We start from the raw sequence: 16,253 nt of genomic DNA on the forward strand, positions 1-16,253 counted from the left end.
TTTGGCACTTTATAGGCCGATTAAATTGAAATTGAATTGAAATTGAACATTTTATTGAGTCTTAAAGTAAATAAATATGAAATTGGTCACTGGATCCTTAAACTTTGGACATAATAAACTCTACATGGTGGATCCTTGATCTCTGGACATAAATAGGAATAAACAAAATCTGTAGTTTTTGTCAAAAGCATTTCCTTTCAGACATTATTGACATGAAAGTGTTTCCATATATCTGAGCTGAGCTCTTACAGCTGCTGTGCTTCACTTCAGGATGTAATTTGTAAAGAAAATACAGCACGTTTCATTTTGGGAGAAGAAAAATGTTTGTCGATTGTAGTTTCTTGTCTGTATTACAACGTTTGGAAAGAGGTGCCACTTTATTTAAAGTGGCGATTCGTTTTAAAGTTATTCCGACCTGACTTTGTCTCAGCAAAGAGCCGCGCAGTGTTTCGAGCTGTGTGAACGGAACGGAGGACGTTTCTTGACTGCAACAAGACAAGAGTCCCAGTTAGTGACTTTAATCCACACAAAAGTGACTCACGATATTTTAATGGCTTTGAGAGGGGTTAAGAAGCGGACTTGCCATTTCTGAAGAGCAGCGAATCAAAGAACCAACGAGCTAGTGGATCGAATCATTGCTTCAATGGTTCACGGCTTCAAAGTGGAACCGCGCTGCAGAAACAGTTGATTACAGACCCGCTGCAGACCAAACCCAGAATATCCGACTTTATTTGTACATCCGTATGACTCTGAAAGTCGGAAAAATCTGTATAATTTACGGACTATAGGTTGACATGAAAACCACCGAAAAGCTGTGTTCACCGCGGGGACACGTTTGGCACTATTCGGGATTATTCAAGATTTTTTTTTTTTACCGATGACAAACGATGCTTAAAAAATTGACAGATGCAACTGCATCGGTCCAAACCAGTCTGGATCCGGGCCTGTATATTTGTAGCGTTTTAGAGCAATTAAATGTTTTGATTCCTCTGAATAGTTTGAGATATCACTGCATTTATTTGAGTTTCATATTCAGCCACACTGTAATCTTAATGGGAACATGAATACAACAACAGCAATCAGAGTTTTCTGTATCTGTGGTGCAAATTTGGTGAGAATCCTTGTAGTTTTGATGTAATCCTTCACAGCCTGTATAAAGAGAAATCTTGATCAAGAAGCCATATCTGGATCCAGATCACCTCCAAAATTCAGTGGAGTCTTCCATGCCCTAATATCTATCTGTGGCCAAAATTTGGTGAGAATCCGGGAAGTAGTTTTGACGTAATCCTTCAAAGCGTATATAAAGATCACCTCCAAAATTTAATGGAGTCTTTCATTGTCTAATATCTATCTGTGGTGAAAAGTTTGTCAATGTCTGTGCAGTAGTTTTGACATAATCTTGCTAATAGACAGACAAATAAATTGACGCCAATGATTTTACATATTATGTCCTTGGCGGATGTAAAAAAGAAAAAGTAGCCAAAGATAAAGATGTCACACATTAATGCTGGGTAACTTCATATATATATTCAGCCCTGAAATACAAAATAGTCTTGTCAGTGTGTGAGCAGCAGCACGCCACCATCTCCACTGAGTTATTAAAAAAATAACTTAAATGACTAAAATGGTCCTGCTGCCGAATAAGTACTGAACCATTACTGAAGACGTCAGCCTGCAGTCTTTTCTCAGCAGTACTTTTCATCACGAGTTGATCCATTTCATCGCCACAAACTAAGCTTCATCTTTCCATTTGTGTGTTGAAACTGCACGTCTTGAAACTGCAAATTATTTTCATCTGGCAAATCTTCACCTTCTCTCTAATTGTTTAACATTCAGTGTTGCGTTCTTACAGTGTAATAAGATTTAACACCTCTGCACCAGATGTTTGTTGCACTGTTGCCTGTTGCTGCTGAAGCTTAAACTTATCATTTGATATGCATTAGAATTTCACCGTCATTTATCTTCCCATCACCAAAGCGTCTGGATGCATCAGAGATTCTGCACAGCTACGCATATTCTCCCATCACATTTGTTGTAAATCAGCATTTTTATGTGCAAACCAATGTACACTACTTTCAAGCCGTGTTTAGCACATACACATAGGTTATAAATGAGCCCCCCAGTGTCTCCTCATATCTTTCTGTATCTATGCAAAGTTGCTGCAATAACAAACTGTTGTGTGATGCGTGCAAAGATTGTGAGTCTCTACAGGCTGAATTATACTTCTGTGTAGGTGCACATCCTGTAAATGTTTGTATGGACCTTCGTGGAAAACAGTGTTATGGGTGAAGATATACTCTCGGCTGTTCCCGTTAGGGGTCGCCACAGCAGGTCTGTCACACCAGCCACCTGCATGTCATCCCTCACAGTATCCATAAACCCACTCTTTGGTCTCCCTCTTCTCCTCCTGCCTGGTGGCTCCATCCTCAGCATCCTTCTCCCTATATACCTCATGTCCCTCCTCTGCATATATCAAAACCATTTCAGTCTCATTTCCCTAACTCTGTCTTCAGACCGCCCTGCCTGTGCTGTCCCTCCATTATTCTCATTCCTAATCCTGTCCATCTTCATCATTCCCAAGGAATATTGTGGCATGTTCCATTCTGCCACCTCAAGCTCCAGCTCTGTTTTTGTTATTGCCACCACCTCTAAGCCATACACTCTAGCTGTTCTCAATAGTGTCTTATAAACTTTCACTGTTACTTCTATCACAGATCAATCCTGCCATTCTTCTCCACCCTACCTCTTCACCTATCTACCACACTTTCCATTGCTTTAAACAGCTGACTCACAAGTGTTTGAGCTTATGTACCTTCACCACTTCCATTCCTTGCAACCTCACTGTTCCACCTCACTCACTCACACTCAATTTTGCTCTGACTGATTTTCATTCCCCTTCTCTCCAGAGCATACCTCCACCCTTCCAGGTTCATCTCAGCCTGCACTCTACACTAGAGATGACATGTCATCTGCAAACATTATAAAATCTTATAGATATGCACTTCTCAGTTATTTTTAAGCATTAACTGTGACACTGTCACTTGGTGGACATGTTTACATCTGTTTAAAAACAAATTTTTAACATCATCTTTGCCGCAGCCACTCTGCTGTGTGTTAGCCTGATCCCATTAGATCTCAGAAATTAAGTAGGTTTGTTCCTGGTTAGTACTTGGATGGGAGAGCTCTTTGGAAGACCAGGACCTCCATGTAACACTGCAGTTGTGTCAGGAAAAGTATCCGGTGTAAAGCTTGTGCCATATCTCAATACACAGCTTTACTGGCTGTGCTGTGATAACCCTGAAGCAAAAAAAAACAGGGGCAGCCGAAAGACAAACAACAACATACATCACCCATACCTGTTGTTAAATGTGCAGACGTAGAAGTGTAATTCAGTCTTCAGTTTGCCCAGCTCATCTTCTGAATCTTTATGGTTTTGAATCTATTTGCCTTTGTCAATGTTTACATGCACAAAGCTTGACTGTGTGGCGCTTGCAGAAAGCAGCATCTAGAGTCTTAGTGTTTTCTGTACAGACTCCTCTCCTCGCACTCCAGGTGTCAGTAAGATAGTGACAGTAGATGTGAAGGGCAGCATTCCCCTATGGATGAAGATCAAAGATCTGGCTGATGGCGTCACTTATAACTTCCGCATTCGTGCCAAAACCCTCACTTATGGCCCTGAGGTAGAGGCCAACATCACCACTGGACCTGGAGAAGGTGGGTCACGCTTCAGTTGTGCTAATTCCTAAGCTTTGAGAAAGCCTAGATGGCATACTGCATAAAATGTTGCGAGTGAATAACTAGATAAGAGTTCATCTCATCCAAATTACATACACGATAACTCAAAAACCATAAACACCATTGTCTTGAAAGTCTTTGAAAGAGGGTGTAATTTGAATAAAATTTTTAAACATTGTTTAACTTTGATGCAACATATCATTATAAAATCAGTTTTGTTTTGCTTATGTAATACATCACATACTTGTTTGTCACATAGTGGACATGTCTATGGTTGTTGCAGGGAATAATATTGTCACATCCTTGAAATTTGGAGCAGGTGTGGTTAAAGTTGCATGGAGTTTGAAACTAGCTTGTCTGTCAGTTTGTTTAATTTCCACAGCCTAGGTCAATGAAAGTCTTGCTCCTCACGGGATCCCAGTTGTTATGACTAAGGTAACTATTATTCTTACTATCCAATATAAGGAGCCCCTGGACCTCCTGGAGAACCTTTTATTTCTCGTTATGGAGCTGCCCTCACACTTCACTGGACCAGTGGAGACCAGGGCCATGCACCCATCACACGATACGTCATCGAGGCCAGGCCATCGGGTGAGTCTCAGTACTTTGATTCCAGTACTAAAAGCAGTCCTTTGTATGATCTTTATTAAAACGTGTTCTATCCATCCTTTAGATGAAGGATTATGGGATATCCTTATCAAAGACATTCCTAAGGAAGTGACTTCATACACACTTAACCTGGACATGCTGAGAGAAGGGGTCACCTATGACTTTCGTGTAATTGCTGTCAACGACTATGGCTATGGGTCACCGAGTGCACCATCACCCTCCATATCAGGTTGGTTGAATTTGAATAGAAAGAGTTCAATGAAAACTCCTTCATAATCACTTAAGTTTAAAACTGTGCTTTCAGATCTGAGTGTTCAGCCCCATGACACTGTTACCAGCCTGGTGGCTAAAAGTCCACTACCAGGTGGATAATTCTAAATTCACCAATTACAACCAGCAAGGATAATACTTATTCTACCCTACATCACTGACCCAACCTCAAACCTTTGCAAGGTCTCAGCAAGTGGTAATCCACAGTAGCAAATTTAAATTTGATCATGATTCATCAAGATCTTACAGAGTTCATACACTAGGTTTTAGAGATTCTGTCCCCGGGTGGCCAAAATAAGATGTGTACAAAGGCAAATGCTGAACATATTTGAGGTTTTAATGGGGTGATCGTGTAAGTTTCACTTTGATATATTAAGTCTTTTTCAAGATATTACAAACCAAAGATATCCAAGGCTTGGTTTTCTGGTGGCCACATTTCCAAACGAAAAACACCAAATGTCAAACTTGTCTGAGGTCTTGGTGCAGTGAACCTTTATACCAAGTGTCACCTAGATACTCAGTCTTGGTCAAGATATAGCATACACAATGACCACAATGGACACAGACTGACAGATGGGGCAAGAGAGTCCAGCAGTTCCTACACCTCCTGTGCCGTTGGTGAAGCAGGTGTTGTAAAACCATGTGGTTGCTTGTGTCTATGACTTGGACAAACATTTGCTCATTGAAGAAAATGTTCTGAAAAGTAACCTCAGCAGGATAAACACTCCTGTGGAGCTGTGGTTCTGTGCTGCCTGAGGAGAGATGGCAGGCTATTTGCAGCTGTGGTACCATGTGAGACACTTGTCCACCACCTGTACTTATTCACTTATCCAGCTCTTGTTTAGGCTCCTCGCAGGTGGTGATCTGGCAGACACTACCTCCAGTAGATCAACAGCAAACAAGAACCTAGGTTCGCTGGAAAGACAGATTTGGCCAGGAAGGCCAACCGATAATGGTGATTGAGAGGGAGAGAGCTGGAACACTTTGGGGTTGTTTTTGTTATCAAAAAACCTCAGCGTGTCTCAAAGTTCATTGCGCACTGTCTGTTTCTGCTGTTTTAGTGAACCTGCTCACAAACTTGTACTTGTCAATGTTCCAGTTCCCCTACGCAGCACCTCTGCTGCAGTTTGCTTTTGCAGAACTGAACTCTTGTTTTTGTTTTGAAATCATCATGGAAAAATACTTACACAATGGATGGTGTATTTGGAGAGCACATACCTCTGCCCGGGTTATGATTAGAGATGGCACAATATCACTTTTTCAGGTCTGATACTGGAACATTCAGCAGCTGCCAATACCAATTCAATACCAATTTCTCTGTTTTAAAACCAAGAACGAAGACATATGTACATAACCAACAATGTAACTCATATCTGCAATCGAAGACTGAGATTGGATTGGGTTCACTACTGCCCCACCCCCTGCCGCAAGATCCAGTCCAGTAATTGTGGCCAGTATTACATCAATACAATCCAAACTATGAGTTCTACACACCCCTAGTGATTATGGCTACTGGAGGTAGCCATAATCACTCAGCCCCTTAATCGCTCAGCCCCTTAAGCTCTTTATGACATCATAATAAATCATCAATGCTAAAGGGTGGGATAAAATTAAAATTTGGGTGGCATCACAGGTTAGGTCAGATCTGGGAGCATGTGCCGGTGCCACCACACCATGGAACCACCTTGTGTCCTGGATGGCAGACATCTAGAAATGTGGGCATTCGCCAGTTGCTGAGGTCCTCAAAACTGAGAAACCTGCATAGTAGACTCCTCAGCATCTCCCTAAGTAACTGCTCATTTGACAAGGATCCTCTGAAGACCCCTCGTTCCAAAGGCATCCATTTTTCACCTTAGGTAACTAGATAGCGTTTAAGTCTTACAACCATACAATAAGACATGACGCACCAGGACCATAAAGACTTGGACCTTCATTCTCTTGCATTCTATTGACGTCAGCAAACACCCCTGTTTAGTCACCTCATGGCTCCATAAGCTGTTCCATGGCATCTCTTCATCTCATCTCAAAGGCCAAAAACCCAGAGACATGAATGTCACTGCGGAGATCAGTGAATGTCTGTGATGGCCGAGTGCAGGAATTGATGGAAATGAGCATCACTACCCAACTTTAATCAACTCTGTCTTGGGATCTGCATCATGTTTTGCAACATCTTGACTGATGTTCAGGAAAATCTCCATGGGCAATCACATAACTTCACCAAAAAAATATATTAGAGTCAAAGGATTGAAATTTACCCAATGTGGGATGAATAAAACTAAGCACATGGGTTAATTATGAAGGAGTGTTGCTTTTCTAAAATAATATTGCCTGTTCTTTAGTTTTTTTGTTGAAGATGTTGTTGAAGTATTAATGTGTGTTGTTTGGCGTGTTCAGCCCAGAAAGTTTCTCCGTTTTACGAGGAGTGGTGGTTCCTGGTCGTCATCGCTCTGGTGGGCCTCATCTTCATCCTGCTCCTCGTCTTTATCCTCATAATCCGAGGACAGAGTAAAAAATACACCAAGAAAGCAGAATCAGGTGCGTTTTAAAAAAAAAGAAAGAAAAAACCCGCACAACTGTCAGTTCAACTCACCCTTAATGTCTCAGTTTGTGCGTCTGCTCATTAAGTTATCGACGGACATTTATCTTCCTTTCAGACAGCTCTGCTGAGAATTGCATTTTAATGACTGCACATCCAAAGACTGTTTTGTAAAATGGGAGTGTTAAAGCTCACGCAATTAGACAAATGGCCTTATATTGTTTGGCTGTCAGGAAAAAGATTACACTAAAGGTTAACACTGAATCTGCTGAAACAGGCAGATGAATAAACATTATTGTTCATGTTTAACTGCAGTGAGAATCAATATGAGGGAAAAATGACCCGGCAGTGGTGTAATACAGAAGTCATTAGTCAGCCTGAGAGCAACTGAAAAACTTAAACAATTAGTGGCCCTCGTGCTGCTCTATGAAGAAGCCAGCGTTCATTTATGTTCATTTTCCCTATTGACATCATTACTGTTGTTAGGATGTTTGTCTTTGGAGTTAGGTCGAGTCTTCCTAAAGTACTGTAGGGTCACACGATCACCTTCATCAGCATTTTTTGGGTCAGTGTTGCACGTTCAGTACAGATAGCTTATGTGTGACCACAAAGGGGCAACACGGGCTCTCTCGATCCCTTGTGGTAGCTGATCTTGCCCTCGTTAGGATCACCTGAAGTTGAAGCTACTCTCAGGAAGGCTGCACGATAGTGACATTGAGAGGCATGGGTAGCACTCACCACCCAACTCACCACTATCCAAAATACATACATGCTGCACAAAAAAAACTAGGCTGCCGGGGGTCGCCAGGGTGTGAGTAACCCTGGTTACTGGTTACTCACTGGTTACTCTGAGTAACTCCAGAGTAACCAGTGTTGCCACGGTTACTCTGAAAAGTTACTTTATTAGTTACTTTTTCTTTACTTTATACAGTTATTTTATTAGCAGCTTTATACAGTTACTTTATTAGCAGCTTTACAGTTACTTTATAAGCAGTTTTATACAGTTACTTTATAAGCAGCTTTATACAGTTACTTTATTAGCAGCTTTATAGATACTTTATAAGCAGCTTTATACAGTTACTTTATTAGCAGCTTTATAGATACTTTATAAGCAGCTTTATACAATTACTTTATTAGCAGCTTTATAGATACTTTATAAGCAGCTTTATACAGTTACTTTATTAGCAGCTTTATAGATACTTTATAAGCAGCTTTATACAATTACTTTATTAGCAGCTTTATACACTTACATTATAAAAGCTTTATACAGTTACTATATAAGCAGCTTTACAGTTACTTTATTAGCAGCTTTATAGATACTTTATAAGCAGCTTTATACAATTACTTTATTAGCAGCTTTATACACTTACATTATAAAAGCTTTATACAGTTACTATATAAGCAGCTTTACAGTTACTTTATAAGCAGTTTTATACAGTTACTTTATTAGCAGCTTTATAGATACTTTATAAGCAGCTTTATACAGTTACTTTATTAGCAGCTTTATAGATACTTTATAAGCAGCTTTATACAATTACTTTATTAGCAGCTTTATACACTTACATTATAAAAGCTTTATACAGTTACTATATAAGCAGCTTTACAGTTACTTTATAAGCAGTTTTATACAGTTACTTTATTAGCAGCTTTATACACTTACATTATAAAAAGCTTTATACAGTTACTATATAAGCAGCTTTACAGTTACTTTATAAGCAGTTTTATACAGTTACTTTATTAGCAGCTTTATACACTTTATTAGCAGCTTTATACAGTTTATTATCAGATTTACAGTTACTTTATAAGCAGCTTTATACAGTTACTTTATACAGTTACTTTATAAGCAGCTATATACATTTACTTTATTAGCAGCTTTATAGTTACTTTATTAGCAGCATTATACAGTTACTTTATTAGCACCGTAATACAGTTACTTTATTATCAGCGTTATACAGTTACATTATAAGCAGCGTTACACAGTTACTTTATACAGTTACTTTATTAGCAGCTTTATACAGTTACTTTATTAGCAGCTTTATGCAGTTAACCAGTTAACCATTTAGAATTGATATCATGTCCTCAGCTAGACTGATAAATAAATAGTCTAGTTTTGAAACTCACCTCCTGTAAAAGACTTCCTCTGTTCTCGACTGTCTCTGCGATCACGGCGACAGCTGGTTTTGGTCTTCTTGACGTGACTCAGCTGCCTTGGTAGATAGTATGGCTGCAGGCTAACAGCTAGCAGCAGGAGGTCCTGCCATCATAAGGCCGTCTTTACGGTGATATGTCCTGGGTTACACCAGCAGTTGTTAACGTAAATGACAAGTCCCACCTTTGCTTTTTTAACATGCTTTAGTGTCACAACAGTGAATCCCAGCAGGTCCACATTATCATCCAGTACGAGGTGGGTTAGTCACATCTCTGTAAGGAAAAACAAGCTGGTCTCACGATAAATCCTCTGGTTTTTCAGTGTGGACAGCTCATCGATCTTGTTCGAGATCAGCAAGTACACATTTCTCATGATCACGGTTGTCTGCTAGCCTAGCCTTTAGCTTAGGCCCGGTCTTGTAAGCCCTGGGTCTCCTGCTCAACTCTGCTGGGATGGGGTGTCGTATTCCGGCTCATCCCTTTGTTTTCAGACCCAGCAGCTCCACCCTTGAATAAGTAAAAACACTGGCTCCTGGTAGCATTAGAAAGTTACAAATAGCCATGGGATATGTATAAAGCACACAATATCTTTGTGAGAAAAGCAGGAGGGGAGAAAGGATAGGAAAAAATAGCTAAAAAAAGAGGTAAAACTGGAGAGGCAGCAGTCTCCCACAGCACCACGTGCACACACAGGAGCTTGATCCACACACACACACACACACGTCATTAAATTTCTGACCAATCAGATGCATTCTTTATCATTTTTTATATTTTCGATTTATTAATTATCAAAACAAAAAGCTCATAAGAATGGTGGGAAATGCATGTTTTAGCATGTTTTATTAGATAAAATCAGAATTATTTTTAAGCTAGTCCCTCTTTAAAACAAAAACTTGCACTAATTCACTTCAAGGATGTGATGAACTGACAGCGCTCGCACACTTAGACTGTTACCTTGGTTTTATTTTATTGTCAACAAACAGACTTTAAAACAAAAAGCTTTTGTTTGCTGCCTGTAATGCCTTTAAATTTTTCATAGCGTGATGTGTTTTAAATTGCTGTGTGATTGGACTGATTCATGCACTTTAGTCACTCAGGTGAACTCAGAAGTTGGGAAAAGTAATTTTGACGCCAAGTTCAAGGTTGCACGGTGAGTCAGGAATCACCCAGCACACCTGCAGCAGTGGAGTGTGGAATGACTGTGTGTGTGTGTGTGTGTGTGTGTGTGTGTGTGTGTGTGTGTGTGTGTGTGTGTGTGTGTGTGTGTGTGTGTGTGTGTGTGTGTGTGTGTGTGTGTGTGTGTGTGTGTGTGTGTGTGTGTGTGTGTGTGTGTGTGTGTGTTTACAAAATAACTCAGGTGTCCAGATTTTCACCAAACCTGGTAGGAATATTTGCTGGTCAAAGCTCAAGATCAAGGCTGTCAAAAAACACTTTGAAAAAATATATATATATATATTTGTTTGAGATATTTCCACACCCAGTAGAGTAATAGAAAGACAATGTAAAGCTGATAGCCATCAGTTAAAAGAAAAAAACAGCATAATGACAGAATACCCCAGCCCATTCCGATGTCGCCAACTGAAAGGTCTCCCCTAAAAATCGGTCCGCCCTGCTTTCACTGCGCTTGCGTCATTAGCTGCGGCTCACAGATTATCGTTTCTGCTTAAAACTTCACACCAGTCATCATCTATCTCAGCAAAAGGTACCTGAAGCTTTTGTACGACAATCATTTCCACATAAATTCATTCAATTATTTCATCATAAAAGACAGAGGAAGTGATCAGAGTGCTTCGGCTACACGAGCTGCAAGCTGATGCATTCACTGTGCGTCGGTCATTTCAAAGCGTCACAGCGTATCACTTCGTTTCTGCTTGAAACGGTCTTGTTTCCGCTTAAACCTTACTTAGAATGATTTAAGAGGTTTTACCTTGTCATCTGATGGTTAATAATCCTATTAATCCATTTGATGGTTTTGGGTGAAGAGACTCCGAAATGACGCATGCACAGTGAAGGCAGGGCGGAAATGAGTTTTCTTCAACACCACTATCATTTTGTTGATAAGTATTTAAATGAAGAGCATCAGAGGGCTGATACATGCCCTGTCCAATTTTCTACACACCAAAATATAAATCCATCCATCCATCCATTTTCTTCCGCTTTATCCGGAGTCGGGTCGTGGGGGTAGCAGCTCAAGCAAAGCCACCCAGACCTCCCGATCCACACACACCTCCCCCAGCTCCTCCGGGGGAATCCCAAGGCGTTCCCAAGCCAGCCGAGAGATGTAATCCTTCCAGCGTGTCCTGGGTCTTCCCCGGGGCCTCCTCCCAATGGGATGTACCCGGAACACCTCTCCAGCGAGGCGTCCAGTGGGCATCCGGAAAAGATGCCCGAGCCACCTCAACTGGCTCCTTTCGACATGGAGGAGCAGCGGCTCGATTCCGAGCTCCTCCTGAGTGACCAAGCTCCTCACCCTATCTCTAAGGGAGCGCCCAGCCACCCTGCGGAGGAAACTCATCTCGGCCGCTTGTACCCGCGATCTCGTTCTTTCGGTTATGAGCCAAATCTCATGATCATAGGTGAGGATCGGAACGTAGATCGATCGGTAAATCGAGAGCTTTGCCCCCCTGCTCAGCTCTGTCTTCACCACGACGGTCCGATACAGCGACCGCATCACTGCAGACGCTGCACCGATCCGTCTATCGATCTCACGCTTCATCCGTCCCTCACTCGTGAACAAGACCCCGAGATACTTAAACTCTTCCACTTGAGGCAAGAACACTCCACCGACCTGAAGAGGGCAAAGCACCTTTTTCCGGTCAAGAACCATGGCCTCGGATTTGGAGGTGCTGATCTTCATCCTGGACGCCTCACACTCGGCTGCAAACCGCCCCAGTGCACGCTGAAGGTCCTGATTTGATGAAGCCAACAGAACCACATCGTCCGCAAACAGCAGAGATGAGATTCTGTGGTTCCCAAACCAGACCCCCTCTACACCCTGGCTGCGACTAGAAATTCTGTCCATAAAAATAATGAACAGAACCGGTGACAAAGGGCAGCCCTGGCAGAGACCAACATGCACTGGAAACAGGTTTGACTTACTACCGGCAATGAGAACCAAGCTCCTGCTGCGGTCGTACAGGGACCGGATAGCCCTTAGCAAAGGACCCCGGACCCCGTACTCCCGGAGCACTCCCCACAGGGTGCCCCGAGGGACACAGTCAAACGCCTTCTCCAGATCCACAAAACACATGTGGACTGGTTGGGCAAACTCCCATGAACCCTCGAGCACCCGTTGGAGCGTGTAGAGCTGGTCCAGTGTGCTGCAACCAGGACAAAAACCACACTGCTCCTCCTGAATCCGAGGTTCAACCATCGGTCGAATTCTCCTCTCCAGTACTCTGGAATAGACCTTACCAGGGAGGCTGAGGAGTGTGATCCCCCTATAATTGGAACACACCCTCCGGTCCCCCTTCTTAAACAGAGGGACCACCACCCCGGTCTGCCAATCCAGAGGCACTGTCCCCGATTGCCACGTGATGTTCCAGAGGCGTGTCAGCCAAGACAGTCCCACAACATCCAGAGACTTAAGGTACTCAGGATGGATTTCATCCACCCCAGGAGCCTTGCCACCGAGGAGCTTTCTAACCACCTCGGTGACTTCTGCCTGGGTAATGGATGAGTCCGCCTCTGGGTCCCCAGTCTCTGCTTCCTCTTCGGAAGACGTGACGATGGGATTGAGGAGATCCTCGAAGTACTCCTTCCAAGGAAGGAAGGAGAAGGAGTACTACAAAATATAAATGTACAAGTAAATATACATGTTTCTGTAATGATGTTTCTGATTCTGTATGACTTTTGTTTGACTTCATTATGTCATTCATATTAAGATGTCAAGATGTTTATTTGTCACATGCAAATATACAATGTATAAAATGCAGTGAAAAGTGTCTTTGTACCTGCGCTGACAAAAACAATAACAACAATAGCAAAAGCGCAAAATCATAAACACAAAAAGTAAAAAGTGCAATAAAAGTGAACTAAAATATATATATGTACTAGAGCCCAACTGATATGGATTTTTTTGAGGCCAATGCCAATAACGATATCTGGATGAAAAAAATGCCGATATTCGATAAATTGGCTGATTTGCCGATAGCCGATAAATCAGCCGATATTATTATTTTTTTTTTTTAATGAATAAAATGTTCTTTTTTGGACCCTTAACAAAAAAGGTATGAGCTAAAAGCTGAAGCTTTGTCCTCATATTGATTAACTTTATAACAGAGAAGAATTTTCAAGTTAAAAAAAATGCAATCAAGAATTAAACCTTTGTGAAATTAGCAAATACATATCCTTAAAAAGAGTTGTGAAATACATCTGATCTTGTACCTCTTGTTACTGCAACTTAGATATAGGTTCAGGATAAGGCTATAGATCCTTATAAACAATTGTATGCTTTTGTCAGCTGGTCAGGGCAGTGTGACGGCGAACTACGTGGGCCGGTGATGACCACATTTATGCAGGGGTGTAAGCAGCTCTCAGTTGAATGGAGTTAGAGCTCCATTCCATCCATTAATGTGGCGTGACCAAGACAAGTCCTGTGAGATGGTCACGCAGAGATATTTAAAACTCTCCACCCTCTCCACCTCGGACCTGCCGATTTAGAGCGGATGGATGTCACTCCGCTGCTTTCTTCTGATCAATCACAAATGTTTTGCTCATCAGTATATCCTGTCCAGCTGTGCTTCTCTGTGTGTTTGTGTGTAAATATGAATCAAACCATTATAATCCCATTTACATTAAACCCGGTGAGCTGGTTGAAAGCTGGTCAAGGATAAAGTGAGTCAGTTGTAAGACAAACTGGGCAGAGGTCAACGTTTGTTTCATCTTGACCTGATATTCTCACCTGAACCAGGTGTGTTCTGCTATCACAAGATGTCAAACACCAGACTTAACTAATGCAGTATGAAGGGATCTGAGAAGTCCAATGAATGACCTTGAGTTACCCTGAAAGGTCAATGTAAAGGTGATAAAAATGGGATGCAGGATATTAAATAAGGTTGAAAAGAGAATGAAGTGGTCAGACATTAAGGCCACATGAAAAGTCATCTTTCAGTAAATGGTGATAAATCATGAAATCAGGTAAACTGGATGTATACAGAAACTGAAGTGCACACATTGATTACCTCAATAAATTACCCACAGTGTCATCTTCATATTCGTGTGCAGGCAACCATTCCAACTGCACGGCGCTGCCTCTGACCCATGGAGAGATGGTGCGTCTGGATGAGGGACGCTTTCCAGCCCTGGAGCTCAACAACAGACGTCTGTCTGTGAAAAACTCTTTTTGCCGCAAGAACGGCATCTACACAAGGTGAGCCCGTCATCGTAAACACGCCATCAGACAGAATCAGTCAACCACAGCATTCAGTGCTGTGTTGCATCCACTATTGTAACAACTGTCACTGTTATAGGAATCGTTACAATAGTGGTGAAGCTGGCTCTGCAGTTTGGCCCGCAGTTATAATACGTATGAGGAAAGTGATAATCTGACTGATCTCATATTCATGGAAACAGGAACTGGTGACAGTATTAACATTTATTGCAGTAGTGGTTGGGTTAGCTATTCTGTAAGACCATTGGCAAGCACTGCCAGACAGTTACAAGGCCATGGTAAGCTGATAACTGCATAATCAGTCATTTTAAAAGGTTATTTAAATTTAGTGAGACAAACATGCACACATTTACCTCTATAGGGATCCTCTTCATACTACCAGATATTCTTATGGCATTTTCACCTGATCACTGGCTACAAGAAGGAGTTTACTGAGAGTGTTTTGAGATTGCCATTGCATTATGTAGCTGGTTAGCCTGTGATGGTGTTTGAATTCTAAATCAATATGTTGCTGGTGAACCCTCTGAGGTCCAAGGGTATTTTCTAAATTTTACTATGTCTTCTGTAATTTCCACATTTGTTGCATATCAAAATGTGCAGAACAATCCCAGTTTTCTGAATGTGAGACATATATGTCTGTAACTCAGCCTCATGAGTGTGCAGCCGGTAAATTCTGAGTGCCGGTGCCAAGCCTGAATAAATGAGGAAAGTAGGAGGAGGCAAGGCATCAAACTTAGGCCCAATCTCAATTCTCTTTTGTACCCCTTCCCCTTCCCCTTAGCCCAACCCCTACCCCTACGCCTTCCCCTTTAAAACAAGGGTTAAGGTGAAGGGGTGTGCCTGAAGCCCTATGAATTGAAACACCCCTTGGGGGGGGGGGGGAACTGCCTGTCTCAAACTGACGTCTTCACTGTTTGCCAACATGGCATTTACGCCTTTCTGCGTAAATGCAAAGAAATAGAAGAAGTCAGATTTCTTCGACACATCGCAATCATGTTGGAGAATTTTGTGGTATTAATAATTAATTTAATTAATTCGCAATTTATAATAATTAGTCGTATTAATAATTAATTGATTTGTAATTAATTTATGTTAACAATACTGATAATAATTAGTCATTAATAATAGTAATAATTAATATTGTTAATTGATTAATCAATAATTGATGGATTAGTAATTAATTAACAAATTAATTAATTAGTAATTCAAATAAATAAACACTTGAAATATATCAGTCTTTGTGGAATGTATGTATACATTATACAAGTTTCACTTTTTGAATGGAATTACTGAAATAAATCCACATTTTCATGATATTCTAATTATATGACCAGCACCTGTATGTATGTTATGGGCTGCATCTGGTTCTGTTAACCTTATATTTCTTTTTCAAATTCTCCCATTTTTTGCATCCAGCCCTATTTCCTTTAGAGATTTCCTTGACAAATAATATCAGTCTATTAGAACGTCAGGTTATGTGTTACACATATACATGTGTGTGTATATATTTTCCAACTTACTCCCATTGATGAAACATTTTCTGCCTGAAAGCTTATGAGGAGA

General features: G+C 41.2%; 1 protein-coding gene across 3 annotated transcripts in view; it reads left to right on the plus strand.

Annotated features, from left to right (window-relative positions):
• The window catches only part of LOC117528687 (protein sidekick-2-like), a 562,122-nt gene that overhangs the window by 524,404 nt on the left and 21,465 nt on the right, over positions 1 to 16,253 (plus strand). For 2 of the 3 annotated variants that reach the window (XM_034191315.1, XM_034191317.1), the window contains 5 exons: positions 3,532 to 3,714; positions 4,201 to 4,326; positions 4,409 to 4,573; positions 7,009 to 7,149; positions 14,525 to 14,669. In XM_034191315.1, coding sequence (XP_034047206.1) covers positions 3,532 to 3,714; positions 4,201 to 4,326; positions 4,409 to 4,573; positions 7,009 to 7,149; positions 14,525 to 14,669 — 760 coding nt within the window. The remainder of the gene's footprint in view (positions 1 to 3,531; positions 3,715 to 4,200; positions 4,327 to 4,408; positions 4,574 to 7,008; positions 7,150 to 14,524; positions 14,670 to 16,253) is intronic. The other variant, XM_034191316.1, reaches the window with a different exon arrangement.

The sequence above is a fragment of the Thalassophryne amazonica genome, chromosome 16 (assembly GCF_902500255.1).
Source record: "Thalassophryne amazonica chromosome 16, fThaAma1.1, whole genome shotgun sequence".
Taxonomy (NCBI): Eukaryota; Metazoa; Chordata; class Actinopteri; order Batrachoidiformes; family Batrachoididae; genus Thalassophryne; species Thalassophryne amazonica.